This window comes from Neodiprion virginianus, chromosome 4, assembly GCF_021901495.1.
Source record: "Neodiprion virginianus isolate iyNeoVirg1 chromosome 4, iyNeoVirg1.1, whole genome shotgun sequence".
Taxonomy (NCBI): Eukaryota; Metazoa; Arthropoda; class Insecta; order Hymenoptera; family Diprionidae; genus Neodiprion; species Neodiprion virginianus.
In genome coordinates this window covers 14820741-14840302 of record NC_060880.1, presented here as the reverse complement: position 1 = coordinate 14840302, position 19562 = coordinate 14820741, and the positions used below count along the sequence as shown (strand labels likewise).

Below are 19562 nucleotides of genomic sequence, written 5' to 3'. Positions count from 1 at the left end.
CATTGTTCATTAAACGGCATTTATTCTCGAAATTGCAGTTTTGTCATGTCTGTTTCAACGCTCGCATAAACGCGTCGCGCAAACTGGTGCCGCGTCGCGACGCCACGGACCGATGCCAAAGAAATGGCGAGGGCGGGGTAGGTTCATCATCAGTCGAGCACTGAGCGACCCGCGAGACGGTTGTCCAAGTACAGAGGGCCATGAGAGTTCGATCGATAAGCGTGTTCGAGCGATGTGAAGTGAGCGGGAAACGCAGTCGGTAAGTGGTAGCAAGTGGAGTGGTAAGGATGCAGGGAGACCTGTAAGGATGATAAGTGGAGTGTCGGTGTTTCAAGATGGCTGACCGTAAGTGTCGCGATGCGCGCGCATGAACCTCGCGATCGGAAATAGTCACTTCCGTTATCGTACAATCGTATTGGGCACACACAGTTGGTAGAGTAAGATGGACGCGGTTGAGTGTTGTGCGTAGTGCTGTGTTGCGTGTTTATTTATGACGTACGTCGTTGAGGCTCATCGCTAGTTGACGCAGTTACAAGAAAAGTTTGCGTATCGGATCGAGGATTATTGGCAAGGAATGCTCTGAGGTTAGGTAGTAATGCCCTGTTTTTAATCGCGGTGTTATAACCTACGCTTGCTGCCAGTTCATGGCACGGCGTCAGAGCGTAACCCGGAGTAGGTGCTACGCTGCTTGTTTATTGACGCTCCCGCTCTCTCTCGCTTCTCTTCATCTCTCTCCCCTCCGCTGATTTTCATCGTCGTTCTCAAATCGTAAGGCTCAGACACTCTACTTATTTAATCTTACGCCATTGTCAAATATGTGTATTTTAACTTGGACGTCGAAACTAGAGCTCGAATTTTCCAGAACGTGGTGCCAAATTCGTTCGCGCTGGATGCCCACGATGTAAACAAGCGTTGAAACTCCAGTCCAGAAACGCGCATGTCCTCCCCTCTATCTCACTCTCAAAGTCGTAGTAAACACAACGCGGTCTTGAATGCATCAACTATATTGTTTCAGCAGATACAACCCTTCAAACGATGGTTGACGAAGTGTTGCCGGCTAGCTTGGAGAGGCTGGAAATTGATCGAGATTCCGTCAATTCTGCTCGGTGAGTTGTATATCAGATATTTTTCCTATCTCTCTTTCTTAAGGTTTGATTCGTCGTTGGATCCTATTTTTATACACCATGTTTCCTCTTCACTTCCCTTCTCTTGTCACTCTCTTCTGTGACAGAAGCTGCCCCCTCTTTATCATTGATCGAAATGCTTGACTTGAACATTGGAATATTTCCAGTTCTTGATAGCCGTAGATTGTAGTGCAAATGAGTGCAAAGCAATTTTGTGTAAGCATCTGATTCAGGTATAATGGTTACTATTGAGCATCGCCTTTACATTTCAAGGCTTTTTGCCAAGAGCTATGAGTCACTGATCTGTATTTGGTAACTGGTTTGGTCTACCTTGTTTCTGTTTATTTTTCTACTTTTCATTTCATTTAGTCGAAATCTGAGGTGTTAGTTATTTAAAAACTTGTCTGTCGTGATTTTGCAAGCACGTTCATTTTTACATCAACTTCTGACAACTACCAGGATTTTTTTTTGTGTATCAAGATGCACGATTGAATGTCAAAATTGATTTAGCATCAGATTACTTCATCAGACAATATTAAAAATCTTTTAATAAAAGATTGCAACAAAAAACTCTGGAAAACAACCAATTGTTATTATCATGGGACATTTTCTTGTGTAAAAGCTTAATCGTAATGATGAACTTACGTAACAATACACTCCGTGATGGTTATAATATATAAGTAGTAATATTGTTAATACCAACAATACTATTGGTAATAATTTTGCAGCACGATCGAATTAGGTCTAACTATAAATACAGTACATTTAACATTCAGGTCAAGTGCCAGTTGCTTATGAAACGATACGAAATACTGAATAATACGGAGTACCCTAAAATCACAAGACATGTAGATCGGATTGAAAAGAAAATCAAAGTCTGCTTTAATCCTGACAAGTAAATAAATTTTTGTTGCAGTGTAAAACCAACGGATAAAACGAAGCCAACGAATCCATTTCGAATAACAAGTAGAGGTATTAGGTCTGATACCAGTCATTTATTCCCTCGAAGATCAATGCCTAACAGCAGGCTAACGACATCGTTGTCATCATTGTCTGCAATAAATCCAAGGGGTGTTAGAAGTACAACAAATTTCAAACCGTGTAAACATGAGAAAGTATTAGACAAGCCTAACAAAAAAAGAAATTCTATAATTAAGGAGGCAGTCTTAAAATTAAATAACACAAGTTCGAATAGCGTGAGTTCGAGTTACTTGAGCGAAAATTTGGCCAGCACGTTGCTGGAAGAGGTCTGCAAACGAAGTATCTGTAGTAGTATAAATTGTAAAACCTTCGGTCGAGGCTCTGTTACCAAGGACTTTAAGGCTCTAAACATCAGCCCAACAGAGTTTAGACTTGCTAAAGACGACGCCAGCATTGACGACAACTTTCACGCAAGCATCTTTCAACGTGCCAGAAGCAATACCATGCCCAGCCTGAAGAAAGGACCCGGTCCTGGTGGGGGCAGCGCTTTACATGCTGGACAGAACGACACACAAAATTCCCCAGGATCAAATCAGAACTCGAGTTCCAGCACTTGTTCAATACAGGCCAGAATATCACCACCGCCTTGCGATGTAACAATTGACGAGTTAGCCAGTTACTTTGACGAATTTGTTCATATTCCAAAGAAGATGTCACACATGGCCGAGATGATGTACATTTAACAAATCTTATTCAGCAAGATTTTGTTCAGAGTTATATTGCCGATCGAATGAGGGGGGGGGGGGGGAGATTTATAATAGAGTATAATTTGAACTCAAAATTAAATGGCTCTGTTTCTGATTTGATTTTTTTCACAACAGCGACAAACGGGCAGTCAATTCTTCTTGGTAATATCGATTAATTGTTTAATCAATCACTATTGTTTAATACTATGTATTTACTATTGTATTATGATAACCATGATTTTGGTGCACCTTAAATTATTTTTCAAATTACGTTATAATGTTACTAATATTATTTGGAAGAGAAAAATTGTTAAAAATTTAAAAAAAAATTTACACGTTCATATAATATCTTTTTCTTCTTTTTTGTTTGATTGAATTCATTCTTATGATATATTGATCCAATGGTTGAACGAGAATTATGGTACAAAATGAATAAATAAATGATACGAAACTCGCAAAACTTTTTGATCATTTCATTATTTATGATACGTAATATATATATATATATGTATATATATTTTTTGTCTGCAGTTTTACAATAATTATGTTCACCTAATAGTAGTAATAGTAGTAGTGTATAAAGTAATAATTTAAATAATTAATGATAATAAGCTTTGGTACATAAGCTATCTATGACGACGTTATGACTACTACCGTTGTTATTATTATTATTATTACTATCATCATCGTCACCATGTGAAAATAATTTCATTATTTTATTTCCATATCAGTTGGTGATAATAATGATAATAGTAATAACACTAGTTCTTTTAATATTATATTATTCATAATAGTTAGAATAAACACAGAGATCATTGTCTTCAGTCGAAAAAAAAATAATTCAATTTTCTTTTTCTTCTCTAAACACGTTTCATTATTAATTAAGTAGAGTTCGTTAAAGAAGAATAAATAGTGTATTTGAAAATGATGTTTTCACATATGATGTGAGAAAAGAAAAGTTACGTACGTATTAACGGAAAAAAAAATATTCAATTTTACAATTTTTCTCTCTTTTATTATCAAAAACTAATGGCAGTAAGTGTGCTTTTGGTTCTGGTCAAAAAACTTTCCCAAAGTTTGTAATTCTGTTCTTTCTTTTTTCATGTAATCAATTCAATCCATTCGGGAAGAAAATTATCGTTTTCCTCTCATTTTCAGTCCAAGGTTTATTGTGAAGTTTTTTTTAACTCAAATATACATATATGCTGATCAAAAAATGCGAGTATGAATTAGGATTGTGTAATTTACACGTAAAATGTGTGTGTATTATGTACAATTGATATATAAAAAAAGATCAGTAAAGTAGTAAGTAATTTATGGACTTCTCTTCTATATGTATAGTATTGTCTTTCTTTGCTACGTCGGAAATGGATGTTTCGATACGTTATTTATTAACGCCGAGGTTTCTTCTGCTTTCTTCGTTCTCGTTTTTAGGTAAGGTGAGTACGTCTTTCGTTTTCATCGTATGCGTACGTGAGATGTGAACTTTAACTTTTTTTTTTTTGTTTTTGTTTTTTGTTTTTTTCTCCTTGGTTACTTTTCGTTCTCCTATGTATTGCCGGTACAAGAACAAGAAAGATAAGTTACTATTACATCACATACATAACAATTTACAACTATACTGCGTTTAACATTAAAACCGAAAAAAAATCTTCACTATACCATATTGGAAAATACACATTTGAACATTTTCTTTCAGTTTCTATCTTTTTTTTCACGAGAGAGCCAACATCGAAAAAGTACTTAGTATAACACGGTATTATAATTAATATTTGGTCAGTACAAAACGCTCATAGAAAAATGTATTTGGACGTATATTATCATGTACGCTCTATGTTCTACTTTTTAATTCTAAATTCTCTTTGTCGCTCGCTCTTTCGCTCTTTTCCTTGACGCAATTTCGCGAATCCGTATTTCTTTCGCCAAATTAGAATTACATCATTTATACTACTATAGTATGTAAACATCATTTTACAGGTAAATATGATTTCTATAACCTGAAATACTTCATCGATTATACACCTACTACTGTAATATTCGCGTTATATACTATAGGAGCATTTCAGAATATTGATCGCAATTATTCGTGTTACTTTTATTATTATTATTTCGACCGTTTATAAAAGATGCTATTATAATGAATTTTGTCCACTAAAGCTTCAACCGCTGTTCAAATGGTTTACCTTAAGAACGGTTCTTTTCATTTCTTTTCCCTTCGAATTTTCGTTTTCAGAAACTTTACACCTTTGCTAATTTCACCACAACTAACTCGTTTTGGTTTTCCGGTCTTTCTACTATATTTTGTACGATTAACATTGATGACTTACATTATTTTATATTATGTACTTATCGTTTGGAATCTTATAATTTAAGTTTACTGTATAAAATTTCTTATCTTAGTTTTTCGTTTTTTTCAGATTATTAAAATCAGTAATGCACAGCTCGATCACTCTGTTTGTAGAGGAAAATTATCACTCGCATATCATCACTGAGAGATTTGCTAAGAAAGCTTAAATCGCAAAAAATAAAATAATTTTAGTCAAAGATTCGACACCCTCGTTAATGCGGTTACTTAAAATACCCCGTGTTACAATATATCAATCCAACGACGACTAGTTTTCGTCACAATCTATATCTCACCGGTCTGTGTTCTCGAAGTGTGCTAAAATTATTCAAGTAACATAATTATCTCTACAAATCCATCGTAGTGTACTATTTTACAAAACATGTAGCTATTATTTGTCTTGATTTTCTTGGTTTTATTTTTGGTTCGTCAATTTTTCTAAAAATTATCCATTTTATCAATCGGAGTTTAGAAAGTAATCGATCTGCGCTGGCTGCCCTGAAATTTGCGATAAATATTCTTCTTTGTAAACGTGTACCACACAAATTCTTCATTGGCAGAGTTTTCACAATTCGCGCAGAACTAAACAGTTGTTTTCGTCGCTATTATCATCAGTTGTACGTTACGATGTATGAACAAGATTTAGTACGTTATATGAAGTGAATTGTATTTTTCCAATCGATTCTCTGGCAAATGTCATGCGCCGCATTTACTCCGTTATTTTTCGTCATCTTCATCACTTTCAAACATCATTTCTATCCATGCACTGAAAAAAAGTGTTCGAGGTTCTTTTTAATACATAAATAGGTAAACGAGACTTGTTCAGCAGTAGATCCCGTAAAATTCCATGGCACAGTTAATGTGCGCCGGGTGATAGTGTCCCCTTGGAATCATGTGGCTCTGCATGTGGTGGTGGGCCGTGTATCAGTCCGTTGGCGGTTCTAGGTACGGTATTTCACTCGTAACATTGAACGACTCGAAATAGTGATTAAGGTATTCAAAAGTCGGTCGTTTTTCCGGACTCGCGTCCCAGCACTGCAGCATCAGGGTGTATATGCTGTCCGGTAGTGGGTGATTCGCCGGTTTTGGCATCCTGTAACCCTTCTCAACGTGCTCGACGACCTCGCGGCCGTGCATGCCTGCGAAAAAACGTATCACTGATTAACCGAGGAGAGAAAAAGAGAGAGACAGAAGTGACAATCGTTGATTCCACTTACCCGGATACGGCACTTGGCCGTAGGTGAAGAGTTCATTGAGCAAAATGCCGTAGGACCAGACGTCGCTCTTTATGCTGAACCTGGCGTATATTATGGCCTCGGGAGCGGTCCATTTTACCGGAAATTTGCTGCCCTGTTTCGGACAGTACTCGTTGTCCTTTATCACCCTTGCCAGACCAAAGTCGCATATTTTCGCCTTGTTCTTCTCGCCTATGAGAACGTTTCGCGCAGCCAAGTCCCTGTGAATCAGCTGTTTGCTCTCGAGGTATTCCATGCCCGAGGCTACCTGCGACGCGATGTAAATTAGGTCCTCGAATTGCATGTACCTGCCGTCCCCAGTCCTCAGGAAGTCGAGTAAGCTACCGTTGCACATGTACTCTTGGACTATGTATATCGGCTCCTCCTTCGAACAGACCGCGTACAAGGCGACTAGGTGTCTGTGCCTCAGGTGTTTCATTATAGCTGCTTCCTGTAAAAATGCCTCAGAGGACATCGTTCCCTCGCGCAACGTCTTCACCGCCACTTCTATCTGGTTTCGCCATTTTCCGTAATACACTTCGCCGAAGTTACCGTGCCCTAGCTTGTTTATCAGCTGTATTTGGTTCCTGTTTATCTCCCATTTGTCACGCAATTCCGGTCCTAGGTCCCACATGTCCGGCAACGGTTTTGGACACGGTTTCGCCAACACGTGACAAAGTCCCAGGGCATTTTCTGAATAAAATCAGACAAACAATGTCACAAAACCAACAATCATTTTTCAGGGTATTCCGTGTCGCGGCAGTTTTCACTTACTGCTGTACGCCATTACGAGGGCTGGTAGAGTGGAGAAAGTTTGATTAGTCGCTATGTAAAATCCACCGTTGTCCAGAGGTTTGATTTTGTAGTGTTTCACGTGATGCCCGCGTCCCTCTTCCCAATCCTTCACCGAAAGACTGTATCCCCTTGGCGTGTGTTCGCTCGGTCTAACAAGAAACGTACCCCGTGGATTTTCGTCGACGAGAAGCAATTTCCCAGCCTCCTTCCTCGATACGTTGTCGAAGAACCAACTGTTCGATAAATATACCATATTCATGACGTGTGAATAAAACACGATATTAATTGCCACCTCGTTTGACAGCGAGCAATTCGCTTCAAAGCAGTGAGAAAAAAAATACCCGGACACTGTCATTTCCTCTCATACATTGAAAACTATCAGATCTACAACATTTATTATGCATTATATATCCGCATGTGTATACCATACGTAATCAAGTGTAAAATCCTCTTGTGTGTAATGAATGGTGTAGTGGTTGCGGAAATTCCAGAACAATGAAGTCAACTGTTTATAGATATATTAATATAAACTTGACTCTTTGGTTTATTTTAGTAGTTCAATATACGTACACAGTTTTCTTTCTTTTGCAATTCCTATCAAAAAGTCCTTATATTTTTTATACTCACTCCTCGCTCTCGACGGAACGTTCGACGGCGACGAAATTCCACGGTATCAATCCCTCGTGCAAGGTAGTCAGGTGAAGTACTTTCCACCAATCCGGTTCCGTGTCATCCAGCACCTCCATCCTGTCACCCTTCACAAAACTCACGTCGGTGCTTTCCCTCGCCGCATAATTGTACAACGCCACCACAATTTTGTTCGATCTTTGCGAATGTGCTGCAGTGCAATGGAATAAATACAGAGCATTGAACGAATAAATCATCGGTACACGGTAGAAATTAGTTGAATCTTTTGTTACTGACAATAACAACGACAATGACGCATCACCTAAGAATACATTCTGTGAAACGATAAGCATGCGTTCATGCTTAAATTTGTTTGCGAAACATAGATAGATGCAAAAAAATCCTAAAGTATCCATATTCGGACACGAATAAAATCCATTTGATCGATATTTAGATTGAAGTCTGTTAGATTAGTGACGATGGTCTGATTTGATAGCCAAAATGATGATCGTATTGAGGAAAGAGAAAAAGCAAAAATCATCATCAACTCATTGCCACATTAACAAAATGAAACCTAAGCCTACGAGTTGCATGAATCGGTTCAAAAGTTGGTTTTTTTTACGAGTTCTTATTATATAACTCGTCTTCATTTTTGATCTGGTAGTACTAGCTGGAAGGTCGATTTCATGTCTCAGTTGGCAAGAAATTGGAAAAACCGAGATGTCAGTGATTTGAGTCGGTTAATTGGAGGTTAGCGCCGTCCCGATACGATCAGCTGATAACCCATAACGACGCCATTTTGCACTAGCTATGCCCATTCGTTGGATCCGAATAACGATAAAAAATCAGTATTATTATGATGGCAAATAAATGAGATTAAATTAAATCTACTGATACATACGATTACACTGACGTTAATGAGGATGAAATGATAATAATATTAATGGTACTAATAATAATAATAACGAAAATAATAAATTACACACATGCAACAGAAAAAGACGGGGAGGATGATTCACGCAGAGGAATCGATTTTGGGATTAAAATCGGAGGCTCACAGGGGGTCTGTCTCGGGCGAATAATGTCGACTCTGGTCTGAGGGCAGCGCCGATTTGGATCCTCCGAGTATCTCTTGTCGAGGGAACTTCCGTTGCTGTGCGCCGAGTTGAGGCCAATTTCCGATTTCTTGTAACCTGACCGAACATAGAGTAAGAGCGTGCGTATTTCACCGAATATAGAAGGAAAACATATTTGTGTCTAATATCCATGCATGTAATATACTCGTATATTAATAGAATAAGGTAAAATGGGGAACTATTATTATTATTTGATAGCCCTTACCAATTGGCTGAGGCTCCTGCCTCTTGCTGCAACATTTCCCCATTGTCGCCGTTGATTCGCGGTACCGCAGATAAAAAAAAACAGCCACAGCTTTCCTCTTTCCTCGGTGATGACGATTCGTTGTCTAGCAATGTATCGTGGGAATGAGGTGATATATCTTCATGATTGCGATTTTTTTTCCTTTTTTTATATTCTTCTTCGTTCCGCTCTGTGCTTTTTTCGCCTTACGGATCAACAAATATTCCCGTATACACACAAGCCTTTCGCGAAATCTCTATGTGTAAAGATCAATCCCGAGGATGGCGTTTGAAGGCTTTTCCACCAGCGTTCAGTTTACCCTCGGGACCCGCGCAACTGTGGGAAAAATAGAAGATTATAGAATATTTAGAGCTACAGTAGGTGAGGTTTTTGTAGAACTGTCGCTGATTTCGGACAAATTCGATTTTATTCTCATTCCGATTTGCCAATTATTGCAGTTCATTGCCATCCGAGCCGTTTTCAAAATCCGACTGAAAGGATCATTTTGGAAGTTTCAAACATGTCCAAATTATTCATTCGGCCGGAATATTCGTGCTGTTCCGTAACTGATTTTGAACATTTTCCCTAGCCGAAGATTCGTTGCCCTGTTGAAATCGAAAACTCGCATTCGGAGAACAACGAGGAGAATGGCCGACCCGAGGTGGAGGATGCGAGGGGTGAGCTGCAGGTTTGGGGTTAGTCAGACGTTATTACCGCATGCGCGCAAATATCGGGGTGCACAGAATTTCTAGCTTCTAAACCCCGCTTTCCCTAATCCACGTCGTTGCACACAGTGTACTGCTGTTTAGTTATGTTCGTATACCTGTAATATTTTATGTAGACGATTCTGCGCGCAACTAATTATGAATTCTCTGCTATACAACAACTGTATAATATATTCAAAATAAATTCCATCACTTTTAGTTGCAATTTTTGTAAGCCGAGCTTGCAAAATTATTGTCGCTGATTTTTGTACATGGAAAAAATATTCTATGCAAATTATTGACAAAACAGGAAATTGATTGTTTGTTGATTCCGTAAAATGAGATTTTTCAATTTAATCAAATACAAGAATCCCATTTTATACGCTTATTTACCGAACCAAATTGTATACAAATGATTACTGAACTGAATAGCATTTCTTTTTGTTTTATTCCAGTCAGAAAACCACTCGGCTGAATTTGTTTGTATTAATTACGTATTGCCACCTTGCTTCGACGAATAGGCTGCTCCTCCTTCTGCAGTGTGTTTTTACCGCGCCCAAAACGGAAACCAGAATCGGGGATCTGTGGACACTTTGTACACACAATGTCGCGTGACTCGCATACTGAACGTGAGTAAACTTTTTTTTTATTCTCTCCCTAATCGTATATATCAACATGTACATACATATATAGGTATACATATTATACGTATTGTGTACAAGCTGACGAAAAATAATTAACAACCGTTTGTTGTAAACTTGTTGGTAAAACTCAATTTTGGGTTGATATTGATTTTACTCAAGCACTTTCTCTACATCGTTCTTGGAAGTGGTCTAAAATAAGAAACGCGGTTGAATTTTTCACTTTTTCATTTAATACTTAAATTTTTCTCAACAATATGCGACGCATAAATGCTTATCCTGAAATATCGTTCCGATATGGTTTCAACGGTCAAACAGTCCAGACTTTTTGCATCAGTTTTATTCCTTTATTTTTATGATTTACTGACACAATGGAGCGAGAAACGTGCAGGGCCTGGTTTACAACATCCGGTTATGGCACTTCTCCATGTAAGATACATGTATTCATGCATACTCGTATGTACACTGTGCACATGATGTACATTCATTTTCCTCAATCTGTCTTGCTGCACGTATCCCTTATACTTTCTGTTTCCCGTGGAAAGTAATTGAAGTGCTGGAGAACATTTTTCATCCCTTACTGCAATCAATGTAAATTTTGCAAACGAGTGTATACGATTCAAAATTAAATCAATTCTTCGATTTTATTAAGCTCGACCTTCTCAACGGAAGAACGTTATAATATATTTGCAGTGGAACTGCAAGACAAATTATAGGAGAAAAATATTATTAGGTTCAACAAATTCATAATATGAGGAAGATGAAACCAACTCATGAATGCTGTAGCTCAGTTACGCTGCATCTCATGACGTGTGCATGTGGTGCATATCACTTAGAGATGTATCTCTCTGCAACGAATATTATGAAATGCAGTCTGCGTACACAAGATTTCTTTTTTGTTCTTCTCTTCTTCCTTTCCCCTTGATTTTTTTCTTTCTTTTTTAATACTTGTTGTACACGGTGCAGGTATTGCCGCTGCGGTCGTAATACATATCTGTATATAACACACGAGGGGAGAATCTTTACGATCGGATATTATTTATGTGCTTATGTATTGTACTCATGTTTACCGCGACGAACTATGAATAGACGGGCGTAATTTTCAATAATTTCTTTTATTGAAATGAAAGGAAATTTTGAAACATTTTTCTATTATTCCAGAGAACATGTATAAACCTCGCAAATAAAATACAACTGTAAATTTCGATTCTTTCTTTTGAAAAGAAAAAAAGTTTAATCGTCCGTAGTGCAAGCTTATTAGTGCAGAATTACCATGTGATTACGAGTACCTAGTCTTTATGCTGTGCAAAGACATGCGCAACGTACAAAAGTCGGCGAAGCTGAAGTAGTCTCCAAATTGCGAAAATAGATTTGAACCGACAGCGTTGTTACGTGCAAAAAGATAAGAGAAAAGAAAATGACGAACCAAATAAAACTAAAAATGAACCGTCTTAGCGTACGGCTGAAAATAGGCTGTTCTCCCTAGGAGTCTAAATCCTAATATAATACGGGCGAACAGCGGCATCGTTGCATGCTGGGCCTAATCAATCGATCGTTAATTAAATTCTTAATTAAAAGCTGTAAGATAATTTAAACTTGTGTGCAGAATCCACGATTTTATCGGTCGTTCTTCATGTTTTCATCTTCCCAACTTGTCAATTGTATATTCTATACAAATACAATCTTGCTGACGATAGTGACGATAATATTGCTGCATATGAAAATCGGAGACTTTCCTATTACTTAACGGGTGAAATGATTATTACTGTATGAGGGTTCGTTTACCGCGGGCGTAGAATATAACCGGGTCATTTCATGTGACCTGTAACGCAGATTTGTGTACACCTACGTTGAAACCGAGATGCGCGAACTTGTAGTGGGAAAAAAACACGTTATATACCATTTGCCAGCGAAAAAGAAGAAAAGATGCGTAAAAAACTCGTCTAGACGGCTCTGTTGTTTCGAACGATCCTGTTATACACCCTACTCAGCCCTGTCCAATGTGCTTTTATACATATAACTACCCAATGCGCCTTCTATAACACAATGTCTACCCATCTACTCGCGATATTTTAATGCCGATAAGGTAATCGAGCATTAGGCGTACACAGAATGTCGGAAAATAGGAAAGAAAGCACGAAGGATTGGTGGGGGGGATTTTGCCAAACGCTGTAATGTCACAAAGCTGCAGAAACAGACGGGACATACAGAATTGACAATCCGTGTCAGTTGTTTTTTAATTTCCAGTTTCTCTGTTGTCAGAGAAAAAAGAAAGTTTTGTAATCACCCGGAAAATGAAACGTTGAGTTTTCACTAGATCTCGTCGTTTCAAGGTCTAGAGGGTCACCCCCAACCATTTTCGGACGGATGTCTGTGGTAGTTTTGGTTCCAATCAACGCGGCTTTTTCAAATTTAGAACTGATTAGATTCCGACTTTGATCGGTTTGGTACTTTTTCAATTATTTAAACAACAAAATTTCAATACATCGAATAAAAATTATGATAGCTTGATAATGAATGAATGGATTGGAACGAAAATTGATACCGTGAGGTTTTTTGGGTCGCTAATCACGAATCTAAGGTCAGATTTGCAAAAATTAAATTTGATATATTCACTAAGCTGAAAAAAAGATAAAAACATTATGCATTTTGATGAAAATTGGTACCTTCGGTTGGTTTCGTGGTTGATCACGAATTCAGATTGCGAATCTAAAATGGCGATCTAATATAGTGCAAAAAATCTAAAAATATTCCGATTTTGATAGAAATTTGTGGGCGGAGGTTTTTTGGATCACCGATAACGAATCCAAGGTTAGAATATCCTATTCTCATAATTCGTATAGAATCGAACTCGCATTTTGTTTCGGACTGAAAACAACTTACAATTAGTCGGGAGGTTAAGCCAGTAATGTATATTGTACGGTGAATGCTGTATTCTCAGGTGTTTTTCCATGTGTAGTAGTTGTTGTTGTTGTTTTAATCTGAATTATATATCAAAACTGCGATCCAGTGAAATATGAGTAAAGCATCGAACAGAAAAATTATTTAGAAACGAAAAGCAGAGAAAAAAATATCCGAGAGATGGTTGCAGGTAAAAGTGAGCCAGTTAACAAGGAGAAACACATATACGTGACATACACATATTTCCCCGTGCCTATGTAGGGATATACGTGCTATAAATAACGTAGCACCCTCTCGTCTCCCCTGTGAAACTCTCTAAACAAGATCTTGAAGAAATGCTTCACCTCTATGTGTACATATATACTCATACATACTTTATATATTGCAGCTTCGAATGTAGCTCTGTAGACAAGGGCGCGCGGCTACAAAGTTCAGGCTAAGCAAGCGAAAAGATCGGGCCACAAAGGTGGGACTACTTTTGCCGTCTTCCAGATGAGTGCGAGGTAAATTCAGAGTGTAAAGAACCAATGCTTCTTCGATCCGATTCAATTTCTTTCATTTCAATAAATTTTTCGGTAAAGTAATGAATTTTAAAAGTACCATCAGCATAGGGTGCTATTTTACTCTTGATCAAATCTTACAATTAGTCAGGAAACTGAACCCCGCCTCTCTCTTTCGTCTCTAGTAAGGCTCGATTGTCGGCGGACGGTAGAAAGAAAGAAATAGAGAAAGAGAGAGAGAGAGGGGGAAAGAGCTTTTTGATGCAGGTGCATACAGAGGTGTGAAGTTTGCGTATGCACCTGGCAACTCAACAGAGAGGGCCATTGAAGCTGCTGCGGTTCAAGGAAGGGAAACAATTGCCGATAACGCAGCCACTGCTGCACGAAAATGGGAGTTCCTAAACAACTGGCATATCTTTCCGCTTATCTCCACCTCTAGGTAAGGGCATTTCGCCCAACGTACATCAGAAAAAAGATCCCTTGCGAGAAACTGAGGCGAAGGTACTTTAGCGCGAATGCCGAACGACGCTCGGTTTCGTATCCGACGAATCGGCACGCTGCAACGTCAGCTGATCGAACAGCTGACCGGTCGCCGATTGGCCGAAACTAAAACTCGCCGAAGTCGAGAACCGTCCATCGTGCGAGGTTCGCGTAAACGGTGTTCAGGCTTAGAGTTTTGCGGCAAATCTTCGGAATTTTGAAGCTCTTTTTATCGAAGGTGAAAATTCGTCTATTATCTGAAGAGTTGCCTGCACACGTGCCGGCCAGATGCTTCGAGCAAACCGCTCTAAGTTTCGAGGGGCGGACGGACAAGCTCCGTGTGTGTCAGAGTGACGAAGAGTAGGAGGAGACGGAGAGAGAGGCCGACCAGGAACCGACCCTCGTGCGTTGCTGACAATCAGACACCCACCCACTTACGTTGTGCGTACAGGAGTCGCGTTGACGGGCGCTATAACTAACTAGTATTACTCTTGAACTGGGCACGTAGACGTTACATGTTGAGAATTTCGACTTGAAAAATTAATAGTGACTAAGAATACTGATTCCGAGAAATGCGGGAATACTGTAACCGCAGCGACGTTCTTCGGTATCATTTGAACTCCACACTCTACGATTCGTCCAATGATTTTATTTTATTTACAGTACGAACTTATGTAATTATTTGTTTTAAAGTTATACATGAAATCTATAAGATTTGGACGAGGAAATAATAATGCATATCTTTAAGTCAACTGCGATATTATGCATGTCACAAAAAAGAAAAACGTCACTACGCAAAAATGTGGGTTAAAAGCAAACAAAACCAGGGGAAATACGAACGTTGAATACCACGGCAACCGTCTTACGTCAGAATTGTTTATTTCTGTCCCATATCGATCGGTGCAACGATGAACGTATACGTCGGTGTTTCTTCCCGTATACGCGACCCTCAGAGCTGCATACTTTGGATCGACAAGGCAGAACCAATGGACGTTGAAAAGCCGGGCAACGTAAAGTAAAGTAAAGCAAAGCTAAAGCAAGCCGAGGTGCATATCGGGCGCACAAAGCCCCGTAGATTTTCCCCATAAGGGGGACTCACTCTCACTCTTTCTCTTTCTCTTTCTCGCGATAATTCGCTTCTCCTTTTTGCCCCTTGCGTAGGGTGAAAGAAAAAATCAATATCTGCATACGCGGACCATGTCTGACCGTTATAACGCATGTATTGTATTGTATCACACGTTATGTATGCACGTACGCTCTGAAATTCCATACTCACTTTGGTTTTCTTTTTATTTTCACGTTATCTTCTATCGCCAAAGATTATATTTACCCGGTCTTATCATATTATAGGCACTCGATTCCGCCGATTTTACACCGCGAATGGCACGAGATAGCGCGATCGCTCAGCTGACGGATTTGTGACACAATATTCTAAGCGTTCAGACCTCATCAAAAACCAGATCCATATTGCGGTTAGTTTGTAAGATCGACGTAGCAATTCTATTCGTTATTCAGGCAATTCGCGATTGATGCCAGTGCGTAGCATCGATCAATCGTTTTTGCTTCCGTGATCATCGAGGTTGTTTTCCATTAAGATGACGATTTCCTCTTCCCATGATCGACGACCGCCTCTTTTTTAGGAATCGGCATGAATGGAAAATCCGACATCGGTAAACTTACACTGACTGGATTACGCAGTATGCAAACATGATATTTATCTTGAAACGTAGGTATTAATGTAATGATTGAATCGCTCGAATACGTGATAATTATGGAAATGCGTTTCTCCCATATGAATTTAGAAATTGAACGAAGCATTTTTTATAACTATACCGTGTCTGATTAATCCTCCGCAACGCTGTGAGTGTGACATGGTTGTGATTATCAGTAATATTATTTGCATGTTATCCACGCCTGGTGTATATTGTAATACAGTATCGACAACTGTTGAAGAAGGATACATTATATCCCGAGAAGATAATAATACCGCACGCAATCTAACCGCTGGCAGTGTGTTACGGTGATAAAATTAGCATTTCCTCATTTTCTTCTTCGCGTCGTCGTAGTCGGTCCTTTAGATATAGGAATTGAGAGAGAGCGAGAGAGGGAAAAAGGAGTGAAGAAAGAAACAAAGAAGGGTCAACAACTATTTAACGTGTGTAATTGTCGCGGCGTTCGTTCGCATCGCGTTTATACAAAATTCCAATTACTTTTTCAGTGACGCTCAAGTTCCATAATTATAATACTGCATGGCGGCAACTTTATTTTTTTTCCCCTTATTTTGTTTCCCAATTACGCAACATACAATTGCTTGGACGAAGGCAAAAAATAATGATCGTCTGTTTTTCAAATTGTACGATCTCCATCCCTGGACTTTGCATGTCTTATGTATGGGGAAACTCGTCACTATACTTGCAGAGAGCATGGCCGTACAAAGGGGATTGCTGAGAGGCCAGCCAATCCTGAACTTGGCAATATACAAGGGGGGTCGTGAACCCTATAAAGACATCTCACATGCGTCGTCGTGTGTCCATGTAATTTTGTTTTTTCTTTGCTCATCGCACCGTTATATGTTTTGTACTTGTTTCTCACATTTATCAAACGAGGATAATAACCCGAGCCTAGAGAGTGAAATACGAATCACGGAAAAAGATGCAAACAAAGAGACGCTAAATGTACGAACAATTTCTCAACCTGCGCGTGTCGTTGCACGGAAATTGTTGATTCGAGTCGAATAATAGCTCGAGAAGGAACGACTACGCGGAGACGTCGGTCGCGCATCATGCACGTATGGAGGAGTTGGTTGAGTCTGGCTACAGTTGTCAACTCTATATAAACATACTATTCCGTGTTCGATAAATGACTATCTTTTGTTTACCTACGACGATTGTTGCAGCAATTGACGTTCGATTTGAATAAAAATTTGAAACTAGATTATGTCTTATATCTAATTGTAAATCTACGTACATACGCGTATTTTTACCTGAATTTTCGGAGCATGTCTTCGCGTAATCCGGTTTCGGTACTTTCGGCGAATTTTCAGTCCGGCTGAACTAACTGGTCGACATGTCCCTTAACACTCACACGCACTCCGGTAATATTGGAGAAGGATCGTTATGCGATTACCATCGTTCAACCGTGTCACACTCGCACGCTTTACACAACGTTCGAACTGTAACTGACAGCTAGTCCAGAGTCCTCCAGGCCGCCCACGGCTCATCCGCCACGCTCGCTCCCCCCTCCACCCCGCCACTGCTGTGGAAAATCCACTCGAGGGTGCTTTCAGCTTCAGAATTTAGGGTGCTGTCACATGACAACGAGAGTTTGGTGGATCACGGAACAACGGAACGAAACAAACAAAAGTCACTAGATTCCGAATTTCATTGATGGCATTTCGTCAGGTTTTGCATGGGTTTTGACGAAACCAGCATTCTGTTCTTAGAGCATATAGACATGAAAGGAAGCATCTGCGCTAAAAGTGTCCCCGAGTTAGTGAGAGAGAGGGATGTTGTGATACTATATACGTTAAATTTCCTTCCTGCGGCAGAAGCGTACCTATCGTATTTGAGTGCCCGAAGCATTGCATTGACATAATCCGGATGATATGAATACATATTATATACTAGTACTTAGTGGGTCAGGCTATTGAATCAAACAACCAATAATGTCAGTGTATAGCATATTTTTTAATGAAACAATTGAATTTGTCAATGTGAAACAGGCATTCTCGCCGAAAAGTCTGATAGAAACGCGACGTCTCAACGGCATGATTTTAGTAAATAAATTAAACTTAATAGGTACAGCGATAGCAATACTCCACGTCTGTATGCTCCCGGTATGTAATACATACATACTACGGGCACACAACTAACAAAACCTTAGAGCCAGGCGCCAGAGTCCTGTGGAACGGACGTGAATGCTCAGAACGCTGCGCGAGCCGGCCAATCGGGGCCTGCGAGACAGAGAACGAATGTACTACCATCTCCTTCTCTGTATCGTTTTCCACTGAGGTTTCCTACATTTCTATACCGGGACAATCTCTTAAAACTTGAAAATCAACTGCGCATGCGCGAGATTTATCGGCTGTTCGTGCAGACTGGCCATCCCGAGTTTTCATCTGTCAAACTGTTTCTGGCGGCTCTGTAGTTCCTACGAATTTTCGAGGTTAGAATCTCAAATAATAGAGCTAGTGGCTCGGAAAGATTTGGGAAGCATTTGTTATTGGATCGGAAAATTGGTTCTTGAAAGAACGGTCGGAATTTAATGCTTGTACACTTTGAAAATTCAAAAGTACACGTTTTGTGTACGTTGGCCCCCTGCATCGCAAACAAAAATATCGTTGTGGGCATAGCTTAAGGTGTAAGGTGTGCTCGATAGAGAAACAATCTTCGTACAATATACTCCTTACACCATGGCTGCGGGAAGATTTCGCCGACCAATGAGATTGAATTATTTGGCGCATGTGTAGTTGATTTTCAAATTTCACGAGATTGTCCCGGTATGTTCTAAGATTCCGTTGCACTTCGTCAAAACTCTCCTGAGTATAATTTTTGCTATGCCAAATCGGCAGATTTCTGGCATCTACTAGTAATTTCAACATTGTATTTAGCATGACTTTCGAATCCACGTTTTTTTGGAACGAAGTTCCTTATCGCTCGTTCACCGTAGGGGCTAGGCGGAAAAAAACGACACCAAAAAACCGACACTTTTTGGCTATAGTGCTCGTTTGCTATAGTGCGCGCGATCTCCCTCTCTCTCTCTCTCTCTATTCCAGCGTGTGCGCGCGCTCTCTCTCTCTGTCTCAGCGCTTGGGGTGGGAGACGGCAGCAGCGGTCTCTAATATAGCGTAAGGAACTTCGTTCGTACCGGCTATCCCATGACAGCTCTCATGTTTTTTTATTTATTAATTTAAAATTCGAAATAATGAAGGATAATATGATAAACACACGTATGGAGTTTTGGAGTTCCGTTCCACGTATACATAATTGCTTATGCCATGTGACAAACTTCAAACTAAATGACGGAACGTATTTTATACTAACCTTACATATGAAATTCTAATGAAATAGTATCAATATTTAATTCTTAGAAATACCGCAAATTTGCATTGATTCCGTTTTGTTATTCCGTTCGAAAATTGCCACATAGGACTTTAAAGCATATAGGGTGCTTTCCATTTACTGAC

General features: G+C 39.4%; 2 protein-coding genes across 11 annotated transcripts; one reads left to right on the top strand and one right to left on the bottom strand.

Annotated features, from left to right (window-relative positions):
- The first annotated feature begins 107 nt into the window (after nucleotides 1-107).
- Nucleotides 108-3245, top strand: LOC124302388 (uncharacterized). 9 transcript variants are annotated; one of them, XM_046758540.1, is made up of 3 exons: nucleotides 108-259; nucleotides 1016-1106; nucleotides 2041-3245. In XM_046758540.1, the coding sequence occupies exons 2-3, from the start codon at nucleotides 1036-1038 to the stop codon at nucleotides 2786-2788; spliced, it is 819 nt and encodes a 272-aa protein (XP_046614496.1). In that variant the 5' UTR covers nucleotides 108-259; nucleotides 1016-1035; the 3' UTR covers nucleotides 2789-3245. The 9 variants fall into 9 exon arrangements, with proteins under 9 accessions (XP_046614496.1, XP_046614499.1, XP_046614498.1 ...); XM_046758543.1 differs by lacking the exon at nucleotides 108-259 and adding an exon at nucleotides 388-584 and having other exon boundaries at nucleotides 1019-1106; XM_046758542.1 differs by lacking the exon at nucleotides 108-259 and adding an exon at nucleotides 388-589.
- A 979-nt stretch (nucleotides 3246-4224) lies between these two features.
- On the bottom strand, nucleotides 4225-17594 carry LOC124302380 (tyrosine-protein kinase Src64B). 2 transcript variants are annotated; one of them, XM_046758516.1, is made up of 7 exons: nucleotides 17361-17594; nucleotides 9134-9487; nucleotides 8779-8985; nucleotides 7793-8003; nucleotides 7145-7398; nucleotides 6353-7063; nucleotides 4225-6274 (listed from the first exon to the last, which is right to left on the bottom strand). In XM_046758516.1, exons 2-7 carry the CDS (start codon nucleotides 9174-9176, stop codon nucleotides 6060-6062), a joined length of 1641 nt encoding a protein of 546 aa, XP_046614472.1. In that variant the 5' UTR covers nucleotides 9177-9487; nucleotides 17361-17594; the 3' UTR covers nucleotides 4225-6059. The 2 variants fall into 2 exon arrangements, with proteins under 2 accessions (XP_046614472.1, XP_046614473.1); XM_046758517.1 differs by having other exon boundaries at nucleotides 8851-8985.
- Between the last annotated feature and the right edge of the window lie 1968 nt (nucleotides 17595-19562).